Source organism: Caretta caretta, chromosome 2 (genome assembly GCF_965140235.1).
Source record: "Caretta caretta isolate rCarCar2 chromosome 2, rCarCar1.hap1, whole genome shotgun sequence".
NCBI classification, from domain to species: domain Eukaryota; kingdom Metazoa; phylum Chordata; order Testudines; family Cheloniidae; genus Caretta; species Caretta caretta.
The window spans coordinates 104,508,652-104,535,625 of NC_134207.1; the positions used below are offsets into that span (position 1 = coordinate 104,508,652).

Genomic DNA, 26,974 nt, shown 5'->3' on the forward strand with positions numbered 1-26,974 from the left:
CATATGGCAAGTAAATAGACCATGTGAGCAAGAACCAGACTGCCAAGTACCTGAGAGAAAGGATGGTCCCTACCAACTCAGAGCCCTGGCCCACCCCACCCAATGTCCCATTTCCAGCCATGGCCATCCCTGGTGTTCCAGAGGAAGGAGATTTTAAAAAACAACAGCCTTCCAGAATATATTGGGAAGGCAGATGGGGGAGAAATCCCTTACTGAGCCCTGCCAGTGGCCTGCTAAAACCCTGAAGTATGAGCACTAGGAACATAAGACATAAATCAGATGTGACCCCCAGCACTCCTGAGCTCTGCCCACTACAAGAAACGCCATCATACAAATACACTCATAAATTTGTCCAGCTCTCTCTCAAAATTCATTAAGATGTTTGCCCCCACAACTCCTACTTGGAGTCTGTTCGAGAACTTCACCCTTTTGGGAGTTCAGAGGCCTTCTCGTTTCCAGCAAATTTCCATGAATTTGTTTGTGGCCAGTTTATATCCATTTTTTATTGTTCCAACATTGTCTTGCAGGTTAAATAGCTCTTCACTCTCCCTGGTATTTACCTCTGTAATATATTAATAGAGGAGGACAATCCTATCCCATCTTGGCTTTTTTTGCTAGACTAAACTAGACAAGTTTGTCCCGTCTCCTCTCATAGGATAGGCCTTCCATTCCCCTGATCATCATAGCAGATCTTCTCTGTATCTGTTCCAATTTAAATTCATATTCCTTGTACGTGGGTGACCAGAATTGTATACAGTATTTCAAATTAGGTCGTACTGGTGCCTTGTACAACAGCATTAGTAGTTTTCTATCTCTACTGGAAATGTCTTACCTAATGCATCATATGATCGCATTTGTCTTTTTCACAACAAAATGCTGACTTACAAATCTCCTTATCATACTTTTCTCTGTCTTCTTGGATGGCATCTTCAGCAACTTGGGGACACACTGTTCTTTGATCTTCTTTGAAATCTAGACTCAGCAGCAGTAAGCCTGGATGCATTTTCCATGTGTAGATGCTTGTATCCATTATTAGGTCACTTTCTTGATGTTCCATCAGCGATCTTGTATTAATGTCAATGCTGATTCTTTTAATTTCTTCTTTAATATTTCTTCCGTTTCTTCATTTGCCACATCTATTCGTGGATGTTTAAATCTGTTTGGAGTATATCTAGAGCATACAGCTTTAGTCATTTTGATCACTTCTTTAGATTGCTCATGTTGTGCTACTTTGAAAGTGATGATGTTACCTTTTATGGTTGCATCTACTTTATGATGTTCAATACTTTTGCTTTTCAGTTGTTTTTGTGGCATAATAGTGGATTTATCTTTGCTCTTTTTTCCTAATATACATAGCAAGAATCTTGATAGTCTCATCAATTCTCTTTCATCTTTTTAGATAGCTAACTTTCATTTCTAAAGTGAAATGCTTGGCTGTGAGTGAAAGTTTAATGTTTCTAGTACTAAAAAACCCTCATCAAATATATTTTATATAATTACTTGAGTAACAAAGATGTGCAAAAGATGGAAAATTCAGAAAAAGGCAATAAAGCCCACTAGATATTTGATTTTTGGGGGAGAGGGTAAATCCATTTTTTCACAGAATCCTGGAAACAGACAAGTATGAAAACAAAAGTGCATCTCAACAAAAATTATACTACGGATTGATTCTTGATGTAGGGATTCAAATTCTGGGAAAGTTTGAAATTAATCTATTCTGTAGTAAAAGGGTCTGAATGAATTAAAAATTACAATTTTTGAAAATTTAAGGAAACTAGTTTCAGCTTCTTTTCTCTTGCAATTTACTTTTGTTTTAAACAGTTCAGCATTTCAGGAGAGGTAGATCTAAAATAAATCTTAAAATAAGAACAGCCAAGTTGTTTGTACTCATTACTATTCTTTTTCTGCCACAGAAAGTGATGAACAAAATAATCATAATCACAAGCGAACTTGTAAAAATTTTGATAGACAGGAGAGAAGGTGGTTTTAATAAAAGATGCCTATCTGCTGGAGTGCCAAGCTTTCTCAGTGGCCTACTTCCAAAGTGGGCAGAAGGGGACCTCCTTTCCTGCAAACAATAGTCCGTCTGTAGTCTCTGGGCTTCTCCCATTGTACTTTAGGAAGTGTGGAGGATGGGGGCACCTGTACCATAGTATATGCACCAAAGCGGAGGTCTTCCTCTCCTCTTTCTTAAGGAGCCTGCTGTACAGGGAGCTTTCTATGCATGGTGCATAAAGTTTCCAACACCAGACTTCTAGGGCTCCTTTTTAATGAATAGAATTTCCACACACTACTTAAAAAAAAAAATGTGAAATTTCCCAAAAACATTCTGGTAACCTTAACTCTGACTGACGAGAGAGGCATATAAACTCTTTCAAATATGTGTGTCGTTAATATAGGTGGTGAGGAGTTCTCAATCTAGGAGTCCTAACTCCTGCGGGGGAAGGGTTGCTACCACCTCCCTTTTCTTTTTTTTGGGCCGGGGAGGATCCTGAAACTTTTTTCTAATGTATGTGTTTTTAAAAAATATCAATTTCATTTTAAAGACTTTTTTGAAAGAACTATTAGCCTCTTATAGGTTTTATGAATTGACCTCCATTGAATAACCCATGCATTTAACTTTTTACATATAAAGGTAGAAGTTACTTGCAAAACCTGAAACTGAAAACAAATATTTTATGTCACACTTTGAGCTCAGTTGTAAATTCAGAATGACACTGTTGTCTTCCAGAAAGTTACCTCAGATATAGACTAGCAACTAGTGTGATGGCTTGGAATATGCTGGGGAGTATAGGCTACATAGTTACTTGTGTGTGTTGTATAATATTTGTGTTGTCTAATATTTACATGAAAAATAAGTTAGCTAATATTTCTGTTAAACCAAGTGAGCTCACATATAAAATTGTTTTTCTTCAAAGGAATTAATATCAGTTATTTAGCTACGATGTTGATTTTATTTATTCAGGTATTCTAAACTCTGTTCTAATAACTTACACCTTGGGCCTGATTTTCATCATTCTAGTTTCACACCTATGTAATATTATTATCAGGGCTCTTAAGTGTGTCCCTGACTTACTTATCCCCTGATATTTGGGGGGAAAAGTCATCTTTTCAGAATATCCTTTAACATACTTGCTCCTTGCTCTTACTTTTAAGAGACCAGATTAAGTATATGAAGATACATGTGTCTGATGAATTTAAAAAAAGTTTTGAATCATTGAATAGTGTGAAAATGAAGCTCAAGAGGAAGTTAACTATGTATAAAATATCTGTGTAAATATAACATTGCCAAAAAACCCAAACCTTGGCCCAAAATTTTGCAATTTAGATTTCCAAACTTAGGCATGTAAATGTGTATTTACAAATCTAGATAAAAGTGGCCTGATTTTCAGAGTATCCTCAATTTTCAGTGGGTTTAATGGAAAACTCTAAAAATCAGAGCATTTTTATTTAAGTGCCTAATTTTACACACTAAGTTTGAAAATTTGGAGCTGATTTAATTAGATTAAATTGAAAAATGAACGTTTGACCCTGTGATTACATTAAATTATACTGAATGTTGTGGTTTCCAATGTCACTAGATGGCTCAGGTGATTGAATAATTATTCAAAATTGATGGGTGGTCTTGTGAATTATTCAAAATTGATGGGTGGGCTCAGGTGATTGAATAATTATTCAAAATTGATAGCTTACAATAGAGAAGAGCTTGTCATTAAGAAAGCAAAAGACCTGTATAGACATCAAAGTTTTAGAAGCCATTAATCTTTTCAGTATCTTAGTATGCTCTGTGTACATTTTTATCAATTGTTCTTGTGTGTAACAGCTACATTACATTAAAGCAGTTAAAGAATGTTGCGTACCAGTGCACAGCACCTGCTCACTAATGTCTTGAAGAGTTTGATAGAGTTCCTCTGAGTAGTGTTTCAAATATGAAAATAAAATAAAAATACTGTCCATTGGTCTAGCAGCATAGTAGTATAACTATATGACTATGAGTAATCCAGTAAAGAAACAGAGCTGTTTAACTTGTACTGTATTACCAAATGAGGACTTTCTAAAAGACAGCAGATAGCATCAATCTTGAGCACCCTCTGCTGACCAAACTGTGATATGGCAACCCTTTAGGAAATTGCTTGCTTATCTTTTAAGCTTTGAGGTAGACAGTGTACTGTGGAAAAATATTGAAATGCATTACTAATGTTAAAAATGTTACTAATCATGCAACCAAAGTCATCAACCAGCAAAACTTGGTTTCTAAAAGTGATAATTGTAGACTCAGGAATGTCTTGGGATAAAGCGGATAAGTTTTTTTTCAAGTTGTGTAGAGTGCTAGAAATAATGGGAAAACGAATAAAATTAAGATTCATAATCCATTTTATGATCAGCATGAGTTACCTTTCTTTTGGTTAAATTCATCTTGGTTTGTTTTTTCTTTGTGAAAGCTACAGTTTACTTGAACATAGAGTAAGCAGTACTCTGTTATGATAAAGCATATCACATATTTGAAAGAGAAGAAATATTTTTTTAAAAGTCATGAAAACTATGGCTGGTATTTTGAAACTTGGGTGCCTTAGTTTAGGCACCTAAATCCCTTATGTAGGCATCTAAATAAAAGGCACAGGGAACTCCTATTGGGGTCAATATGACTAGCGAATGTTGAGCATCTCTGAAATTCGAGCCACATTTATTTAAATTATTAAGGTACCTGACTTTAAGACTGTATGACAACAAAAAATTGGTTATATTTATTTGAGGTAGGTAGAGAGGGGAGGAAATGTATAAGCTTGAATTTTAGATTCCTGAGCAAAATTATAGATATTACCTGTTACCAAACTAGAAATGCATTTTTTAAAGAGATGATTGTATCATTAGTTACTTCAAACTTGGGTATCATGCAGATTACAAAAATAGCTCTTTAACATAAAAAAAGAAAATAACTAGAAATTGACAACTAACGTGTGGCCTAATTCTTAAAATGTATTGATTGTCCTTTGTGGAACAAACATGTCTGTTTTTAGGAATCTATCAGTAACCTCTCTTGTTCTGTATAGCGATAGAAAAATTAATCATGCAAAACATTTTGTAACAAAATAAAGGCATGTAGTTCACTATATACAAATTTTCTAGTAGATAACACATAATATTTTAAGACACTATTACAAATCTACAAACCAGTTTAGCGTACCTATTAAATTCAGGTTTTTAAGCACTTGATTTACTATTCAAAATAGCACAAAGCAGTTCAGCACATTTTGAGATAATAGCTGGCACTATGAAATTGTTGTGTGAAAGACAATGTAAAGGATACATACATTTTTGTAAGACAATTCACACAAAATACACTTGAGGATCCATATTGGTGTTTTCTGGAACTTCTGTTATAAACATATATTCTAGTAAAATTTATTATTATTATTATTATTATAAAGACTAGTACAGCGTTCACCAATTTTTAGGTAGTTTGCCAATAAAGAAAAAGACAAATGATCCTAAAAGTACAGGACTTGTCATAACTTTGGCAACACTTTGGGAACTGTTCCCCTGCCTAGTCATTGCTGCCTCTTATGATTAAACAAAGGACTGTGATATATTTAAAAACTGACAAAACAGGGACACTGGCTGATAGAAACTTTCTTCAATAAATGATCATTTTAGGTATTTCAAATATTTTGTTTTTGTTTTTAATGTGTGTGTTTTCTCTTGATTTTGTATGTACTAATTAAAAGGATAAGGAAGGTATTGGTGCAGAACACAGCATATTATGTACACCATTTCACGCTGTTTGGTATTAATTGGGCACAGTAAGATGAATTAAGGGAAAATGTGTAAATATAAGTTCCTTTCTTCTTGTTGGCTTGAGTCAATCTTAAATTTCGAATTTTTTTTTCTTTGATCAGTTACCCAGTGTGTCCCCTTTTTTAACAAAAGTGCACAATATGAGAACTGAATCACAAGCGTTTCTTTGCAGTTATTACAGTTAATAACAAAAGTACATTTTTATAGACTTTGAAATCTGAATTTGTAAATACAGATTTAGTAACAAATATTACAATTTCAAATGGGATTGTAACATTCTGGTTTGTCATTTTATTTAGGGAGCCTTTCAAGCATGAGTTATTGAACCAATACATTCTAATGGTAAAAAAAAATGATGTTTATTTAACAGATGACTGGCATGATAAACCATAGTGCTTCAGATGTGCGGCTGACGTGCACTAAGAACATACAACGTGTGTGTGTGAGAGAGAGAGAGAGAGAGAGAGAGAGAGAGAGAATGAATAACTGACACCAGCTATTTTCTAAATGAGAAACTTGTTTCTGTTTAACCAAGAATGTAAAGAAAGTGGCTGAGAAATGTGGATTTGGAAAATTGTGTATGAGCAAGCATACAATGAAGTGTCTGAAATTACTCAATTTTTATTTATCTGCCCTTCTTGGTATTCCTGCTACTTCAAACTAGAGATGTAATTTCTTTTAAGTTTGGAAAGAAAGAAAAATATCAATAGATATTATTTCTTGAATGAAACTTAATGTGCAGGTCAGAGTCTGTTTTCGTAGTCAGGACATTTTCAGCTATTGAAATGCAAATGAGGGCCAAATCTGTTCCTACTATACATACTATGCAACTCCATTGCAGTCAATACGATGTTAATGCAGAATCTGACTGATGACTGCAATATAATTACTTTTGAAATAAACTTTACAGAACTTTACATATCTCAAAAATGTACCCTTTAAAAAAAAAGTTGTATATGTGAGGAACTACACAGGATCCTTTTGTGTATTTAGTCACATTGGAAGAATTATTCTGTAAGTAGTGTAACAGCTGAGAAAACTAATGTTTTCATAATATTAAACCTTACAGGACTGTTATGTCAAACAGCTTTGTTTTTTATGTTTTGTTTAATCAAAATTTTTGTCACTTGCAACCTTTCTCACAAAAATTAAAGTAAGTCGATTTTGTTGATGCTTTGTGTGACTTGGGCCTTCTTGCTTTCTGATGTACCATTGTAACATTGCATTGTGAATATTAGACCCTTTACTCATTCATTGACTCAAATATAAAATAAAAAACTAGACTGATGGATTGGGGGGTTTTTTTGTTTTGTTTAAGCAGGAAAATATCATATTTATCCTTTTTTGTTTGTATAAGCCATTATTTTACTGAGAACCATTATCTATTTAAAACTTGGTACATAAATTAAAGAGGAGCTAAATGGATTTGTGATTGTTGCCATTAGTAGCATTTTAGATTATACAAGCAATTATTGTGTTCATTATCCTAGAGCAGCCCCTTTACAAAACTATTGTGGCTGTCTTAGACATTATGTACAAATTTTCCCTTGGAGATTAAAATTTCCAGTGGCGTATTTAATTTTGTTATCACAGTTGTTTCAAACAGGACAAATATTAAGACAAGCAGAAGAAATTTGTTTTACAAATATAGGAAATTGTAATAAATGTTGAAAATTACTCCGTATACTTAATTCACCTTTATCTGATGTAGCCATAATTACTTATTCTGGTTATGGATATTTTAGGTGCAGAACAGGTTCTTATGACTATGAAAAGCTTCATTCTTTCATTGGTAAAATATGTTAGAAGTCTCTCGATAAAAGCACAATTGGTGAGGTATATATTGAAATATGATCTTCCCGAATTCACCTACACTACAGTATATTTAACAAGAAATGGGTTAATCAGTTTTTTCTTCAAAATGTGTGACAGACTTTGTTTTAACTACCTGGATAAAATACATAATAGTTTGATTGCAGAAACTACTGTACGTGTAACATTATACTATAAAGCTATTTACATTAGGGTGTGTTTCATATATATGTAATTCCAGGAGAGAATTTTTGAGGAATGTAGTATGCAGTTTAAATAATTCATTTTTTCCTTGTATATCCTCCTCTTTTGAATGGTTATCACATGTAAAGTTGACTTCGCTGTGGATAGCAAATAGAAATGTTAAGATTGTCTAATGACAGTAATGTAATGTGCAGACTAGTGGGGAGAGGAGAAGTTATCTTGTATAACAATTAATCTCTGTACCTGAAAGAAGACTTTTTTTTTTTACTGTGTACTTGCAAAAAATATTTTACCTCAAAGTTTTCTTTTTGGTTTAAACACTGTTCCAACAACATAGTAGTTGTATTTCAAACTCTTATGTTCACATCTGTCTTTATCAATTAGAAAGGTATTAATGCTTTGAATTAGCTACATATCAATGTGCAGTGGACTACATTTAATGTTTCTGTCCTATGAGTGGCAGTTTTTCAAAAGAAACTTTGTATTCATTTCTGTTAGTTTTTGTCTTGGCTTTTACAGTCTTTCACTGCTATGATGCAGGAAAAAAAGTGAGGTAGTGGTTATGCATATTGCAAGACAGTGATTCTTTATTTTATTACAAAAAAAGACCAACTCTAGAAGGCCAGATTAAATCATTCCTTTCACTTTTTAATGGGATTTGGATGAATAGAGTAAAATATGCACTTTGCATTCATTGATAGCATCTTTAGGTTGAGGTAATTGAGTCTTTTTTCCCTGACTGAATGAATAATGACTTCATCTGATCCTCAGCGAGGCCTGAAACTTAGACCGCCTTTGTCAACGCAAAAAGATCTGGGCTTTGAAACATGCTCTACTTCCCTGGCTTAATTTTTCTTCATTTTAATCCAAAAACCTATTTTTCTCAATAATTCAAGCATAAACTATGTAGTAGTTGAAGCAGCGGAAATTGCAAGATATTTGTCCTCGTTGTGCTGCTTTTTAAATGCAGCTGATAAATCAGCCGCTGTGGTCTTCAGCTGCCTAGTTCTCAAGGGAAGGGACACCCCATGCTCAGGCAAGAATGCTGCAATTTTTCATAACTATTTAAAAAATAGTTCCTATACAGATTGTTTATCTAGGAAAGTGTTATGTTTTACTGTCCTTGCTGGCAGGGTCTAAAGAGAAAAGGGCCTCTGCGATGTGGCTTAGGCATGTCTTGCTGACATAATTTTCCCATATAGTTTACTGACTAAAAGATGATCCAAAAAAGTGGATCTGAAATAGTTAGCATACAATATACATTATTGGAATAGTGGGAGTCTTAGTTACACAGTTTTTAAAATATCTTTTCATTAGAAACATAGGAGCTGATGGGAGATCTACTGGCATGACACATTATTTAGGATAATGCTTATCAGAGAGATTGAATGTATTTTCTTTTTTACTTGTGGAAAGCATGGTCTATTTTGCAATTTTAAATCACAATCAGTAGACATTCCATTTGAAATTGATTTTATTATTTATCCCAATACTTATGAAAAGCTTCTTTAGTAATAAGATGAATTTGATATAATAAATAACTGTTATTAAAAAAAAGTCAGGGAAAAATTGATGAAATAAGGTCAGATTTCCAAAATGGTATTTCTTTTAAAGTAGTACTGTATGCTTACAAATTACGGGTAGTGTTAATATCTCTCATATTTTTTGTGTTACTTCATATCTGACTTATGATTCTCAATTCTACCAAGTCTGGCGGTTTTACACCAGCAAATGGACAGTAACACTACAAAAAAATCATGTAGATTCAATAGTTTTGTTCAAAAGAAATTCTGGTCTGAATATGTGATAGAAGGAAATAATTCCCCCACCCACCCCAAAAGGTGGTGGTTTCCATGTCAGATATAAGGCAACTCAAAAGATATTTGTGGAACAGTTCACTCTGTGATTGTTGGAAGTATTATTGGCCTGTAAACAGAAAACTTTCATCTCATGTAAATGTGGGAAAATATTCAGATTTGGTTATTCAAATTCAGTTGAACATAATAAAAACAGATTTCAAATAAGTATTAGTGGCCTTCTAGTTTCTAATTGAATAATTGCATAAGGTGTCACTATGTGAATGATTTATGGTTAACTTGTATTTACTGATTTAAATTGTTTCCTTTAGGTTGGTTTACTGGACCTTGAACTGAATCAACTGACCAAAGCCCTGTTTTTGGCTCTAGTTGCCCTTTCAATTGTTATGGTAACCTTGCAAGGATTTGTAGGCCCATGGTACCGCAACCTTTTTCGGTTCCTCCTCCTGTTTTCCTATATCATCCCTATCAGGTATGTATAAGAACAAGAGAGAAACACAGATGTCTAATTTCACTGATTGAGGCTTTCTTGAAATTTATACTCAGTTCTCATTGCAAAGGAAATTGATCTTATCAGGAAGCTGAAGGAGAAGGTGCCAACAAATCTGCTGATTCTTGAAGGATCAATCTACAGAAAACAATACTGTTGTATGTTTTTGTATAATGTTCATCTTGCAGGAGTAATCAGGATATCTAATCCTTTTACTAGTATAAATGTATTAATAAGGATCCAATCTTGGTATATCAGAGGATATAGTTTTAGAAAATGTGTATCCAAATGAACTATTTCATTTATTTTGGCATTTGTAATTTCTAATGCCTTTGCAGTTATTTAAAGTGTTCTGGTCTTGCTAGTTAAAATATTGAATAAAACATAACTTTTTTTTCAGTACACTGATATATATTGAATATAGCTTAATAGCTGTATAATACAAATGCTCTTTTGCAAGAGCCTTTTTTTACTAGTGTTAGATACTGTACACAAATAGAAACTTTTCCTAAATTAATTAGTTCATTAAGCATGAGTACAGTATATTCAAACTGAGGTAAACTAGAATACGAACATAAATATTCGTAATCTTGTGTTCTACAGAATGTAAAGCTCACAACAAGAAGCTTTACGTAGCTAAGAATATTTTTTCCCTTTCTAATAAAGTTTGCTTTAGCAGAAATGAGAATGACTGCACCACAACTAAGGTGGGGCAGAGTTTGTCTGGGACTTACCTGGGAAGGACAGCTCTGATTTATGGGGAGGGGGGGAGTGGGGGGGGAGTAGGTCAGAAACTGCTGTAAAAAAGGTGCTCGGTGGTCAGCTTTGCAGCAATGACTCACCCCCACCCCCAGGAATGTGAGGTCCAAAGGGCATAAAGGTATGAAACCTGGGTGGGGCAAGTCTCTTTGTTCCACACAGCGAGTAAGCACCCTCTGCAAGTCAAGGTAAAGCTAATCGTTGCCATTTAGATGTTAATTTGTTAATTTAAGAACCAATAATGGACTCGGTGCTATACAAGACACAAAAATAAATATAGTCACTACCCTGGGAACTTTCAGAAAAGTAGGTAAATCCAGGTTTTGGTACACCATAGTATTTTAAAGGGGAGCAAAGAATTTTCTATCCAGTATTGGAAGAGGATGAAGCGACTCTATGGGTATCCTACCTTTGTCCAAAAGCACCCCTCCCTGTCATGGATTTTGTAAGTTCACATATGTGCATGGTTGGAACAGAGTCAAATAGTCTCAATTGTGACCTGTTTTACACTCAGTTGGTAAATGTATCTATTAAAAAAAATCTGAAAATTCTTTAAAAAAAAAAAAGTACTTGAATATACTGTGCATGAAGATGGGGATTAAATATATCTGTCAAATGGAAAGGGGCAAAGTTAGATAGGGAAATAGTATTTTTTAGATTTTTAAGAGAATATTGGAAGCAGTGGAAATTTGGGGTTTCTTTTAAGTAGTATATAACCTACATTTATTATTGACAGTTATTCTGCAATCAAAAATGTTTGTTCTCTGTGCGTATTGTGTGCCCTATTAACCCATCTACGTATATGAACAAACCCTTTAAACCAAGACTCTTGAACCTGTTGCAAAAGGCCAGAGCTGCTGCTGTTAAATTCATGATCTCTAATCAAGGAACTGAATTTACAGGAAACCAGGAAGGATCCTCAGTTTATCTTCAATACAGTTACAGTGTTGATCTTTCTCAGAATTAGCAAAGGCCCACAAAAAGTGTGGCCTTAAGCCAAACAAAAAAATTATCTCACCAATAAGCGCCTCAAATTTCGTGAGGTCCTGCACAGTTAAGCTATACATAGCAATTAAATAGAATTTCTGATAATTTCAGTGCAGTTAAGTACTGAAACCAGGAGATGCATAAGAGTATTAACCAGCAGGCTCTCTACCCATATCTGAGACTCTCCAAAAGTGCAGCAGGAGACTCATTTTGCTTACTAGCCCTTCATAGCTAAGTGCCAACTCCACTGCCACTGACCAGCACCTTCTGTTCCTAGTGTCAGACATAGACTCCTTTAAGTGTTTCTGGTTTGCCTGTTAAGTTAGCATTTATGTCCCAAGAAGTTCTCCTCCTCTCTCTAGTTAAATTGTTGTTTGTTGTCTAATGGTTACAATTAAACTGACATTTTGCTGTAAATCTACATTTCTGGGACACCCGAGTGAAATCTTTCAACAATTTGGCAGCCAAGCATGATGATTTTCTGTCAGGCCCAAGTCCTGCTTTGTTTCTTTGCAGAGCACTGGCTGTGGTTTTTTTCCCCTCTTTTACTATGAGTGTTTTGAACTCTATATGAAAGTGCTGTATTGAAGAATTTGGGTGAGGGGGGCATCTTTCTATCAACGGATTGTATAAAAACTCCCTGTTACTTGTGTGGTGCCACTGTTTGGCATGTATTAATTTTCTGTTATTGAATATTAAAGGGTATTAACTACCCTATTGAGGCAAAAAGTGCCTGTATTTCTTAAAAAGTTGTGGGTGTAGGTTGTCATCTCTCTGTGAACATGCAAACTAAGAAAGGTTTGGAGAAGTTTATAGGGGGTTGTCTGCTGGGAAAAAGAGGGTGTTATTCCACAAGAGCCTTTGTTTTAACCCAAGGGTTATAAAAATATATAGAGGGTAGATATATCTTGTTACAGTGTTAAACTGAGGGGGTTGCTTGTTAACATACTGAATTCTTATGTACTAACCCTGTGCCCTCTTCTGTGAGCATGAGTGGTCCTGGATGAGGCTCAGCTAGAGAGGAGTACATACAGAGTATGCATACCCCTGATATAAGGCTTAACTTTGTAACAGCTCCATTGAGGGCAAGATCTGATCCCCTTCACTCCATAAAAGAGCAGCTTGTGTGCTGCAGTAGCACCCTAGAGTGTCTCTGTGGTAACTTGATTGCTTGCAGAGGAGCATTCTGTCACATCTGCACTCTTCCAGGACCACCTGTTATAACTGTATTTTCTCAGACCAGGAAGGAGGAACTGCGCCTTGCATGACCAGGTAGCAGATTTCATTTTCTCCATTTGCAATATACTGTCCTGGAATATAGCTTTGAATGCTATTTTGAATTATTTTTAACTACCTTCTTTGATTGTGTAATAGGATTAGTTCTATCAAGTACATGAGATAGTCTAACAAGAAATGCTATCAGGAACGATACATTACTGAGATCTGAAATGTGGCATATTGATATCTGAAGGAAGAACAGACAGAAATCTAGCAGAGAATAGACTTCTTTTCTCCAACATACACATCTACTCCCACACTGACTTTTTTTATCTTGAGTCAGCCTTGCATAAGGTCACCACCCACTCTCTCAACAAAATAAACAGCTCAGATCATACTGTTGTTCAAATGTCACTACACTTCTCTTCCTCTCCTCAGGATGTTAGACATGGAAGGTGAAGCTTGATCTATTCTCAAGCTTGTACTTGAACTGTAAACCTCCTGGGATCATAATTCCAAGAACAAAGATAATGAAGAGGCAGGAGTTGTCTTCTCTCTCACTGTGAGATGCTTTAAAACAGTTATACGGAGGGAAATAATTGAGCTCTTCTCCATAGGTAAAGGAAATCAGCGGAAAAACCGGGCTGTTAGAAACAGAACATATTCATACTGGGAACTGTTCTGGTGTCTCTATTGGTGAATACACAGAGGGAGTTCAGCAAAACTTTAAATGGAAAAAAATACATTTGATTCATCTGGCCTAGAGTAGGTTTTTCCACTTCAGCAATTAAGCAGATTATCATCTTTGGCCATATATCTTTGGAAAAGGGCACATAGATAAAACATCAAGATGACTAGGGTAGAGGAGACAGGTCATTGACCAACATTGAAGGAGCCATCCAGTCTTTTCACTGACCCCTATTGATATACGGTGGTGGAACTCATCGGAGATGTCAGCATTTCACTATATCTTTAGGCTCCCTGCCATGTCAGAGGCAGGCAGAGGAGCATTAAAATATATTGTAGATTTCTGTGGCATCATTGTGAGCATTTGTTCTAAATAAAATCCTTGTTCATTCTTCCTCTTTTCGGAAGATCTTCTCAACACCTGTGTTCAAGTGTTTGTTGCCATTACTGAGGCCATTATCACTTAACTACATACAGAGAAAATTGGCATATAAGTGAGTCTCCACCACAGTATTATTGCTATTCAATAGTAATATCAAGATCATAGCTGAAGTTTTGGTCTCTCATACTAAGATCTTAAGTGAATGACATTCACTTAGGTTTTGAAAGTGTTAAAAGCCTTCTATTCAGCAGACTGTCTTTTGGATCATGTCCCTCCTGGCTAGTGAAGGGCAGGGGGCAAGAACTGGGTTCACTTTTGGTGAAGACCTTATCACTGCTACTTGAAACTGGAAGAAGTTGCTGAAGTAAACTTTAGGTGCTGCCTTTGCTGAAGAGACCGTCACTTCATGCTTACAACTTGACTGGCTGTTGTCTATTATCTGTTCTTCAAGTACTGGTTAAGTTTATAGAGAAGTTTTTGCATTGAGTAAACTAAATACATCTGGATGCCTCAAATCTCTTTGATCCTTGTGATTCTGGGTTCAGACCAGGATGTAGCTCAGGTGGCTTTTGTCCCCTGACCAAGGCCTTTCATTCTTTTGATCCTGAAGTGGTGTTCACTAATATGTATACTCTAGTGGGAGTGGATAGGCCTGCTCTTGAGTGACTCTGTTCTTTTGTTGCTGGTTAGAGTACCTTATGCTGGCAGGACATTCCATGAAGGGCTCTTGACTTTGTAGCACTCTTGAACTCCTTGGTTCAAAATAGCTTGAGCCTGTCAGACTTCAGGGCACACTGCAAAGACCATCTATTTATTCTGGCTTTTGAGGTGGGAAAGCATGGTAAGGGTTGATATTTATTTTTGAACTGGGGGATGTTATTTAGGATAGATTTTATTTCTGGTTGGTTATTTTCATGTTTCGGGGTGAATGGATGATTCTGGTTTTGTTTTGATATGATTTTATTTTTAGTGTGAACCTCTAGTATTATCTTGCTTATGCATAAAGATCATGGAGGTTTAATTCATTGAAGATAATGTGCAGCTAATTTTAAAGAGGACTAGCAGTTTTATCTATTTAGTCTAAATGAAAAAATTAAAATATTACTCTCATTATGTAGCACACATGGCATTTAGATGGGTTGAGTGATCCTCCCTCTTGTCAGTCCTCATCAAATTTTATTTGGAAGATTTTTAAATAGTTGTCAGGTTGGTATGTAAGATCAATTGCCAACATGCTAATGAATGGAGGCTTTCTACAGTCTTGTTCATTCTAGCCATTGAGTCATTGGCAGCCACCATTAGATATTTTGGAGAGGAAGAAGACTTCTAGGTACCTAGTATATCAAATATACTGTCATTGAATTAGGATTGTTTTCTGATTTTTATTTCAAATTCTGCCAGTTCCTCTTTAAAACCTGCACTTCATGCTCTATGCCATCCTTCCTTGGTTGCTGGCAGTCCATGTGGTGTAGAGCTAGAAAGTTCCATTGGCAATCTGGAGCAGCTCCTGTCCTATTATGATTTCCCCAGTGGCAGCAGGTAGTACTGGTTGTTAGCTGTACTACACAGTGTCTATAATGTGGCTTACAGCTGTGGCATTATTAAGTGGCCTTAAAAACATTAGCCCATAACAATAAACAACCTCTACAGATTCTGCTCAAGGGCTTCATGTCTTTCCTTTTCTTTCCTTTCCTTTCTATTTGATGTTTCCTGAAACATAACCTGTTTCTCCAGCAGATATCTCCATGGTTCTGCAATGGCAAGAATGCAGCACTTGACTCCAGTTTAATTAATGTCCTGTTAAAGTGCATCAAAATTCTTTTGCAAGAAATTGGACATAACCATTGAAGATCCCATGGAACTAAGTAATCTTCAGCTACTTAGTCAGGAGGAAAATTTAACAGTGCCTGGGAACAGCTGTGGGAACATCTGCTTTATTTTTTATGTCATGTGACATTTTATTCATCTCTTGAAATTAAATAATCTGTCCTCGCAATCTCTCCTGATATGAAAGTCTCACCATGCATCCATTCATTGTCACCCATGTTTGAACACCCTCCTTTTTTTTTTTTTTTGTATCTTATTTGAGATAAGATGACCAGAACTGGAAAAAGTTTTCTAGGGGAGAGTATACCAATTAGTATATTATATGCAATTTTCAGTATTTTCTGTCCCATTCTTTATAACTCACATCCTCACATTTTGTTTGAGTTCTAATGGCCATGGTACACTGAGATTAGGTTTTTCACAGAGCTGTCCACAATGATGTCTTTCTCTTGTCTGGGTACAGAGCCCAGCAATGTGTATGAGTAGCTTGCATTTTTCACTCCAATGTGCATAACTTTGGATTTACCAACATGGAATTTTATCTTCCAGTGTATTATCCAGTCAAGAGGTTCCTTAGTCTTCTTTCGCCTAAATACTTTTGTCACCTGAAGACTTTGCCACCAAACTGCACACACCCTTTCGCAGACAATCATAACTATATCAAATAGCACAGATCCTAACACAGTCTTTAGCAAGCTGCAGTTTACCCTTTGTCACAATTAAATTGGACCTTATATTCCTACTGCTGCTTCACATTTATAGAACCATAGAATATCAGGGTTGGAAGGGACCTCAGGAGGTCATCTAGTCCAACCCCCTGCTCAAAGCAGGGCCGATCCCCAATTAAATCATCCCAGCCAGGGCTTTGTCAAGCCTGACCTTAAAAACTTCTAAGGAAGGAGATTCCACCACCTCCCTAGGTAACGCATTCCAGTGTTTCACCACCCTCCTAGTGAAAAAGTTTTTCCTAATATCCAACCTAACTCTCCCCCATTGCAACTTGAGACCATTACTCCTTGTTCTGTCATCTGCTACCACTGAGAACAGTCTAGAGCCATCCTCTTTGGAACCCCCTTTCAGGTAGTTGAAAGCAGCTATCAAATCCCCCCTCATTCTTCTCTTCCGTAGACTAAACATCCCTAGTTCCCTCAGCCTCTCCTCATAACTCATGTGTTCCAGTCCCCTAATCATTTTTGTTACCCTCCGCTGGACTCTTTCCAATTTTTCCACATCCTTCTTGTAGTGTGGGGCCCAAAACTGGACACAGTACTCCAGATGAGGCCTCACCAGTGTCGAATAGAGGGGAACGATCACGTCCCTCCATCTGCTCGCTATGCCCCTACTTATACATCCCAAAATGGCATTGGCCTTCTTGGCAACAAGGGCACACTGTTGACTCATATCCAGGTTCTCATCCACTGTAACCCGTAGGTCCTTTTCTGCAGAACTGCTGCCGAGCCATTCGGTCCCCAGTCTGTAGCGGTGCATTGGATTCTTCCATCCTAAGTGCAGGACTCTGCACTTGTCCTTGTTGAACCTCATCAGATTTCTTTTGACCCAATCCTCCAATTTGTCTAGGTCCCTCTGTATCCTATCCCTACCCTCCAGCATATTTACCTCTCCTCCCAGTTTAGTGTCATCTGCAAACTTGCTAAGGGTGCAATCCACACCATCCTCCAGATCATTTATGAAGATATTGAACAAAACCGGCCCCAGGACCGACCTTTGGGGCACTCCACTTGATACCAGCTGCCAACTAGACATGGAGCCGTTGATCACTACCCGTTGAGCCCAACAATCTAGCCAGCTTTCTATCCACCTTATAGTGCATCCATCCAGCCCATACTTCTTTAACTTGCTGGCAAGAATACTGTGGGAGACCATGTCAAAAGCTTTGCTAAAGTCAAGGAACAACACGTCCACCACTTTCCCTTCATCCACAGAGCCAGTTATCTCGTCATAGAAGGCAATTAGATTAGTCAGGCATGACTTGCCCTTGGTGAATCCATGCTGACTGTTCCTGATCACTTTCCTCTCCTCTAAGTGCTTCAGAATTGATTCCTTGAGGACCTGCTCCATGATTTTTCCAGGGACTGAGGTGAGGCTGACTGGCCTGTAGTTCCCAGGATCCTCCTCCTTCCCTTTTTGAAAGATGGGTACTACTTGGCCTTTTTCCAGTCGTCCGGGACCTCCCCCAATCACCATGAGTTTTCAAAGATAGTGGCCAATGGCTCTGCGATCACATCCGCCAACTCCTTTAGCGCTCTCGGAAGCAACGCATCCGGCCCCATGGACTTGTGCATGTCCAGCTTTTCTAAATAGTCCCAAACCACTTCTTTCTCCACAGAGGGCTGGTCACCTCCTCCCCATTCTGTGCTGCCCAGTACAGCAGTCTGGGAGCTGACCTTGTTCATGAAGACAGAGGCAAAAAAAGCATTGAGTACATTAGCTTTTTCCACATCCTCTGTCACTATGTTGCCTCCCTCATTCATTAAGGGGCCCACACTTTCCTTGACTTTCTTCTTGTTGCTAAGATACCTGAAGAAACCCTTCTAATTTAGCCACTTTCAAATCCATAACAATTTTGTGTCTCACCCCTTGACTACTCAGTTTCTTTAGTAACTTCTTGTGATGGAGTGTTGAAAGTTTAACCAATAGTTTTTTCACTGGTTTATTGATATATTAAAGCAATTAATATAATAGTGAGATCATTTTCTTTGGAAAGAAACTTTGCTGTTCAGACATTATATCATGATCTTCCTTGTATTTTATTGTTCCATCTTTATTTTCTTATTTCTGTTCTCTATGCCCCATTGAGTTTACTTTTGGGTAGCCTTTGTGATATTGGAATAGCAAAACTTGGGAAAAGTTTATCAGGAAGTGAGATCATTACTCAGCAATAGATGGACAAATAGCAACCTAGAGTTGTGAAATAGCACCATATGTGTTTGGTCCATGGCCAGCATATAGATTATTCAATATAAATGAAAATAAAACCTTTCGATATCCATTTGTTATATGTAAGCACTGATTCTGCCTTTTGTAAATTTAAAAGACTTTTAGTTTGTGCTTATGCTGTACCTCGTTTGGACTGATCAGTGGCGCATATCACCAAGGTGAGGTTTAAGTTGATTAGACTAATTCTTTTAGTCTTTTAAATTCATTCTGCAGTTAGATTAATTTAATTTACGTGTTTCCATTATTCCTACCATAGGGCTTTAGTTGCCCTTTTATCTGGGGTTCGGAACTTCCTTCCACACAGTTTCAGTTACAAATTCTGAGAGGAGAGATTCTAAAATTACAGAGAGCAGGGCATGTTTCTTAATTTCTTTCCACTATCAGTTTGTAGTACTTTCTGTATTTATATTTCATTTATTAGAGGAAATACCACAGTCTGGGCATACATACAATAAAAAAAAATCCACAAATTTAATATTACAGCCATTAAGTAAGTTAGACTTGCCATAATAAAAGGGGTATAAAAATGCCCTTCCCAACCAATCAGGCAAAAACTACAATATGTGTACCATATGTATATTGAATAATGCCCTAAAGATGGACAAAGTCAAGTTTTGTCAGGCCAGTGGGAATTCCAGAGTTAGCGACCGTCTCTATCTGTCCCCAGCCCCTAGTATTCATCCCTAAGAACTGTTTATCAGCTTACCTTTACTTCCATGGTGAGAACTTGATGCAGCTATGATGTAGTAAAGACTGACCAAATTGATGACACCACAGAATCTTGAGCTTCAGAGGTGGGATTGACTTCTTCAGAATTTACCAGTCCTCAGATGCCACTTTGAAAGATTTTCAGGTCTACACAGCCATGACTCAAACTGTAGAAGAAAGTTCATGCTCTAAGTCTGTTCTCCAAGAGTGGAGTCATAATGCACAGAAGGTATTTCAAAACAGTGTTAAGTTGGCCTGGCATCTTGTCTCGGCAGCCTTCAGTGCAGCTGCTGCCTCATCAATAGATGTCTGTAGGCATAGGCGCCAACTCCATGGGTGCTCCGGGGCTGGAGCACCCATGGGGAAAAATTGGTGGGTGTGCTGCACCCACCAGCAGCCAAGCGCCCCAGCTCACCTCCGCCTCGTTCCCAGAGCGCACCCCTTCCCCGCTTCTCCTCCCAATGCTTGCCACCGCAAAACATCTGTTTTGTGGCGTAACAAGGTGTGGGAGTGAGGTGGGAGGAGCAGGAACACGGCACGCTCAGGGGAAGAGGCGGGGCCAGGGCAAGGGAAGGGATTTGGGGAAGGAGTCCAATAGGGGCAGGGAGTGGGCGGAGTTGGGGCGGGGACTTTGGGGAAGGGGCGGGGAAGGGGTGGAGTCGGGGTCGAGCACCCACTGGACCCAGGAGAAGTTGGCACCTATACTTGTAAGTGTGCATAATTACACTTGGATGCTATTAAGAAGCTAGGTGACCTACCATAAAATACACCCAAAAAAGTCTGAGGACCAGGTGGAGACCGTTTTACAAAGAGATGTAAGTGGCAAAGAGCCTGTATTCTCTGGGCTCAATATTTCACTCCTCCACCACCTTCTGCTACAGAAAGTGTAGCATGAAATTCATCTTTTTGGAATTTAACAAGCTAGTGTTCGAATCATTGACTGGATTCAAAGTTGCTTGATATGATCCTTTGGGGAGGGTGTTTAGCCTCAACAGCAGCAGAAACTGAAGTGTCCTAAGCCCCCTTTCTTCAAACACTAAAAGGCTCCAAAGTCTATAGCCATTCCATCAATGCCAGCAGCTTCACAGGACTTCAGAGGGAGACTTCTGGCATTTTACCCTCAAAGGCCTAATGGTCACTTCAGAGTACATGGGTCTTGACCGTTGTTCAGTGTAGCTGCAGGACCGTCTTTCAGAGAATCCTTCAGATTATGAATAGCTATTGTTGCCTGCCCATCTCTTCCTGTCAGTTATGAGAATGCCCTTGAGAAGCTATATATCGGAAATCCACCCATTCCTAACAGTCCTAAAACATCTGCTTCTGAGAAAAATAGGGGAAAGGGTTTTATTCCAGGTACTTTCTCAGACATTACATTCCAGATAGCTCAGACTTATACTAGAACTCAATAATCTGTATGTGGTTAAAAAACAAACAAACCCTGGAAATACCCTGGGAACCAACCTGCCTCTTGTAGCAACTAAATTCAATTTACTAAAAAGTCCATATTTAAAAGCGTCTGATTGTCCTACTGCTATGATCTAGCAAGTCTGCTGTTAAATTATATCACGGCTCATGCTCCCTATGGCAAAACAGCTTCATATATATCATATGAGAGATCAAGACAGAATACATGATGAGGTTATGTTTATTGGCATGAGATCAGATGTCCATATTACTTGTGAGAGGCTTTTCTACTCGTGAGTTAAGCAGGCTATCCCAATGAGTTTAAATGAACCTTTATATCATAGATTCATAGATATTACAGTCAGAAGGGACCATTATGAGTCTGACCTCCTGCACAATGCTGACCACCGAATCTCACCCACCCACTCCTGCAACAAACCTCTCACCTATGTCTGAGCTACTGAAGTCCTCAAATCATGGTTTAAAGACTTCACTCCATGTCGTCATGTGTTCTGTATATTACATATGTTTTACAAAAAAAAATTATACAAAGGATTTAAGCAGTTATAACTAGTTTTGTATTTTCCTATCTGTAGCCTAGGTCACTTAATTGCAGTACTGCGAAACTAACTGTACAGTTCTTTGAGGGAGAGAAGAAATTAATAAAAACTCCTTTATACTTGAAGTATTGTAGCTATTCTATACATAAAAATATCATAACTTTACAATATTATATTTAAGGACTGTTCAGAGCTAAAGAGCTATGCCAAACTGACTGGATATAAATTCTAAGTGTGTTTCATTGCAAAGCTGGGAAGTGTCCGTTCCTAACCCTACAGGGTTGGGAGACATCAAATCATAAGACTATCGCTTGTCCAAGGCCTGAATATTATCCATCCTGTACCAGTATTCTTGTACTGTATTATTTTTGTACTGGTCATCTGCTCCAGTGTTTATTTTTTGTTTTTGAGACAACCTCTGTCTGCTGCAGTATTTGTTTTTGAAAGCTTTTCTGTTTGCTAACTTTTACCTAATAGCAATACAAATAATGCCTACTGTGGTTGAAATACACTAAATTTTTTTCTCTCTTTAATTTTGTTTACTTTGTACATTTAATAGCACAATCTTTCATGATTTTACCTGCATATCAGGTCAGTAAGTTTCTGCTGTTCAGTGTACCTCTTTCACACAACAATGAAAGAAAGAAAAACCTTTTTTTAAAATTAGGAAGTATGACTGTAAGGCAACATACGTTGTCTGGGGGACTCTAGGCAGGCGTAGTACCTAAAACTATTTTTAACTCATTCAAGCTAATTTGTTTAGATTTCAAATTGGAAATGAATTTAACATAATTTGAGCTGTTCTAACACCTCTTGAACCTGAAAACAGAAGTCACGCAGCAGCAGCAGCAGAATCACACTGGAACAAACTGAGTTCTTGAGCGCAGGAAGCACAAGGGAACTATCAAGTTTTGTGAAATTATTGAAGTATTTCAGAGTGAACATTCAATAGTGAAACAATATTTTAATAAATTAGATTACACCCATACTTAAATACCCAGTATTTTGTAGCCTGGGAGGATTAGATATATTTTGACAGACCAGTACAAATACTTTAAGGAGCAAAGATCAGTTGAAAAATGTTCAGTCCGTGTGGTGGATTCAGTTGTGCCAAAAGAAAGGATTTTTCCCAGATTACTACTACCTGATCCTGCCTTGGTAATTTTCCTCTCCAAGCCTCCTCTCCTATTTCTATGTCTTGCCCTCCCTGCCCCACCCCTCCAATTTAGTGGTTTTATTCCCATTTTCCCTGACCCCACCTTGGTTTCCATGGCTTTTTTTCCCCACATACAACCAGATCTCTTTCCCCATGCTTTCTTTTCTACCATTTTTGCTCTCATTTCCACTTTTGTTCTTTCTCTCCTCCATGTGTCTTTTCAACGCTTCTTGTCTCTCCTCTTCTCCCTGCTTTTCTGCTTTCCCTTTCTTCCCTTACTTTTAATCTCCACTCCTGCCACTTCCCCCTTTTTGTCTACTCTCTCTCCATTTTTTTCCCCTTAACCCTCCCCATTTGTCCCCTCAAGTATATGTTTTCTTCTGCCATCCATTTTAGCCCTCCACCCTCTTACCAGGTCTGAGAATGTCTGAGTGGCAGCTGAGTTTGCTCCTCTCCTGCTGTCTCAGTAAACTCTGGTGCAGCCTCCACTCCACTCCTACTGGCTCATCTGTAGAAACAGGCACCAGCCAAAATTCCTGCTGTGCTTCATGAACTTGATGGGTAGTACCACACTGAGGCCTCAAACCAGGTCTTGGGACATCTCTGCTGGCATTGTTCCCCATTTGGGGGCCCTGACTATGCTATCGGGATAGCATCCAGTTCTCTGACTTAGTTCAGATGCAGTGATCTCACTTTTGAGTTTTCCCTTTATCTTTAATCATAGTACTGCAATATTTCTGTTAGTTTCCCATGTTCAGATATTGGGTGAGGATGCCTTGGGGAAGCTGGTGGCCCTCATAGTTTGCTGGGTGTGGAATGAAGAGTTCAGGTGTTAGTCACCTCTTACCTGCTCACAAAGAGGCGGGAAAGAGATGGATCCCCTTGTCATTTCCAAAAGCCTCAAGTGACTCCTGAGTTCTAAAACTTCTCATATTTTCCTAGTTGCTAAAATTCTCCACTTTCCCTCTGACATCTTCTATAGTGTATTGAAAACTGGGAGACAACAAAGTACATTTATTAAATATAAAAATAAATAATATAAAAATACTGGTCTGTTTTGCATTATTTGAGTGTCATATTTACCAAAATAAAAAATGGAGATTTCATATTTATCTGCCACAGAAACCCATAGGCTCTCCACAGAACTTAGGCCAGTTTATCTCAACCCATCCTTTGGGCTGCTGAAGAAAGAACAGAGGATGAAAAAGGAAGAATTTGTGCAGTACCCAGGCTCGTCAGGGTAATGGGACAAACAGCAAAAGGAAAGGTAGCCCTGAATATAGGGGAAAGCTGGTGAGAGATCTGTTGAACTAAACTGAGAGGGGAAGTGATGGAAACTGTATTGCTTTGGGGCATTGAAAACAAGACTAGGGATATCACTAGAAAGTCCTTCAATGTTAGGGAGTAAAATAAGTTCCCTAATAGCTGTTCTCCATCTCTTGTTTTTTCTGATTTAGCTTTGGTGTAAGATATCAGATAGGCTTTGGTACATAAAAACTTATTCCAATGTACACAGTTGCAAGAAATTGATCCCCAAAGTTCTTAATGAGATTAACTCATCTCAGTAATATGTCTCTCTAACATATGCCACAAGAGATTGTTCTTTTCCTGTTACAACAGTCCTTTTAGCAGCAATGAATATCAGTAAAGCTAACAATAATTTCTCCTAGTACATTTTAATATTTTGTTCCACCATTTCTTTGGGTACTCCCCCATGTGATAGATCATTACCCTCTGAATAATCTTTAGTGATAACAATCGTTCATCTTTCCCTCGATTATACCTCATTTCCTACCTCATCCTCGGATCTCAAAATCATTGTCCATATGTATTCTGATTTAGTTTTTCAAAGCAGTCTGGAAGACTGACGGATTTTCTTTTAATGTTAATGGAAGTTGTGACTAAATCTCCTAGACTGCTGTGAAAATTTCAGCCTCTGCCTCTCCTGTACTCTGCCTGTAACATTAATTTCCACTAGCCAGACTGTGAGTTCTGTCTTGTAGAGTCCAAAATCACATATGGAATGTCGTCAATAACATATCAACCTGTAAAAAGAAAAGGAGTACTTGTGGCACCTTAGAGACTAACCAATTTATTTGAGCATAAGCTTTCGTGAGCTACAGCTCACTTAAGTGAGCTGTAGCTCACGAAAGCTTATGCTCAAATAAATTGGTTAGTCTCTAAGGTGCCACAAGTACTCCTTTTCTTTTTGCGAATACAGACTAACACGGCTGTTACTCTGAAACATATCAACCTGTGTAATTCTGAAAACCAATGATCTCTTAGCCAACAAGTCAAAACCATGGGTCATGTTAGGAAGGAAGTCTCAGTTGACTTTTTTCTTTGAGGATGATTAACTACTAGGCTTTCTCAGCTCACTATATCTTCTCTGGGGTAAACTTATTTTTCCTTGAGCATATCCAAGAAACCCATAAAAAGGAGATCTGAGACCACCTTGACATTCCGTGATGATATTTCATCACTTCCTACTGCGTATACAACAGGGGTGGTGGCCAAACCGTGGCTCGCAAGCCACATGCAGCTCTTTTACAGTTAAAATGTGGCTTGAGGAGCCCCCGCCCCTCCATTCTCCATTTACGAGACTTGGGGGTGGGGGGTGCTCGGGACCTCTGCCTTGCAGCAGGGTGGTGGGGTAAGGGCTTCTACCCCAGCAGGTGTGCCCCGGCTCTCGAACTTCTGAAGATTGTCGTATGCAGCTTGGAGGGTCAGTAAATTTGGCCACCGCTGATATATAACCATATATAGTTAGGGATATAAGATCTATTACTGGTTTTAGAGTAGCAGCCGTGTTAGTCTGTATTCGCAAAAAGAAAAGGAGTACTTGTGGCACCTTAGAGACTAACAAATTTATTTGAGCATAAGCTTTCGTGAGCTACAGCTCACTTCATCAGATTACTGTTCACTCTCACCTAAACAAGAAGTTTGTGTCTTTCTCAAGAGGTTGAAAGTAAGGGTTTAATTTTTTTCTGTAAGAGGCAAGACTTCTTTATTTCAGTGCTTGCAGGAAACACTGAAGGAAGTTAAATCAGTTGCCTTTTCCCTTTTCACTCAGTTGCCATACAGGAATCCAAGCCCTTTTCCTCTCTGATCCTTGAAGTAAGTTTCACCAAGGGGAATCAACTGAAACCACAGACATTATTTTCTAATGGAGTACACTGCCTCTGTGTGAAAAGAGCTTAGTAGTGGTAACAGTATCAATTGTTTGTATTTCAACAGCACCTAGAAGCCTTAGTAATTGACCAGGACCTTGTGCTAGGCACTGTACAAACACAGAACCTGTTTCCTATCTTCTTTGAGAATCATCCATCCCATTTGCTTGGGCCAGATTATTAGCTCAAATCAGAGTGTGCTAGAGATCATTAAGTAAGGATAAGCTATCCAGTTCACTTCCCTGCCTTCTGTATTCCAAAATAGTTCACGTTTGGTGATCTTAGGACATGCTGGAATTCCTGTTTGTTTTTCCTAGCTGTGAGCGATTGGGAGGATTCTGGTGCAAAATTTTAAAGAACCTGAAGATTATTTGAGCAGTTGGATTGTATATGTTAAATGTCAGATAAAGGGGGTTATTGGAGTAGTATGTTTTTATAATTGTATTTTTAAAATATGTCAAGGAGTGCTTAAAGCGGAAGAATGACTGCATAAATTAAAACAATTAAGTACATACCAATTTGTTCCCCGTCCTTTTTCAGAGATGCCTCTCAAGCAACTTCTGAAAGAATATGCTGTGGCCCTGCTTGTCTTTATAAATGCCAGGCAATGGTTGCACAGCATCTTAGGCTCCTGGAAATCCATGTATATCTATGCTTGTCCCTCTGGCTCTATAGAACCTCTGCATCAGTAGTGTCCAGATTTTTCAAGCTCAGGGCCAAATATATTATTTAAGAAAGGGAAAGGGTCCTCAGTTAATACTTGAAGGCAGATTCTCTGCTTTGTTCACTTTCCCTGTTCCACTCAGGTGGTGCAAAGGAAGTAGAAACCACCTGAAGCGTCCTGCTGGGAATTCCTCTGGCATTTCAGCCAACATAGCCTGTTTTTATGCCACCCTCCTCACAGTTCCTGGTGCAAAGGGGTGTGGGAGTGGGAAAGGGGAATGGATAGCGCACACTGTGCTCTAGCTTATTCTTGGGTAGTCCTAGGGGACTGTTGCCAGCTGCTGCTAGTTAAAGGAGCCCCAGGCCATTCTTACCT

The 26,974-nt window shown here is 38.0% G+C and overlaps 1 protein-coding gene across 4 annotated transcripts in view; it reads left to right on the forward strand.

Annotated features, from left to right (window-relative positions):
* The window catches only part of ATP9B (ATPase phospholipid transporting 9B (putative)), a 302,332-nt gene that overhangs the window by 216,187 nt on the left and 59,171 nt on the right, over positions 1-26,974 (forward strand). For all 4 annotated transcript variants that reach the window (XM_048840068.2, XM_048840067.2, XM_048840070.2 and 1 more), the window contains one exon: positions 9,941-10,101. In XM_048840068.2, the coding sequence (XP_048696025.1) occupies positions 9,941-10,101 (161 nt within the window). The remainder of the gene's footprint in view (positions 1-9,940; positions 10,102-26,974) is intronic.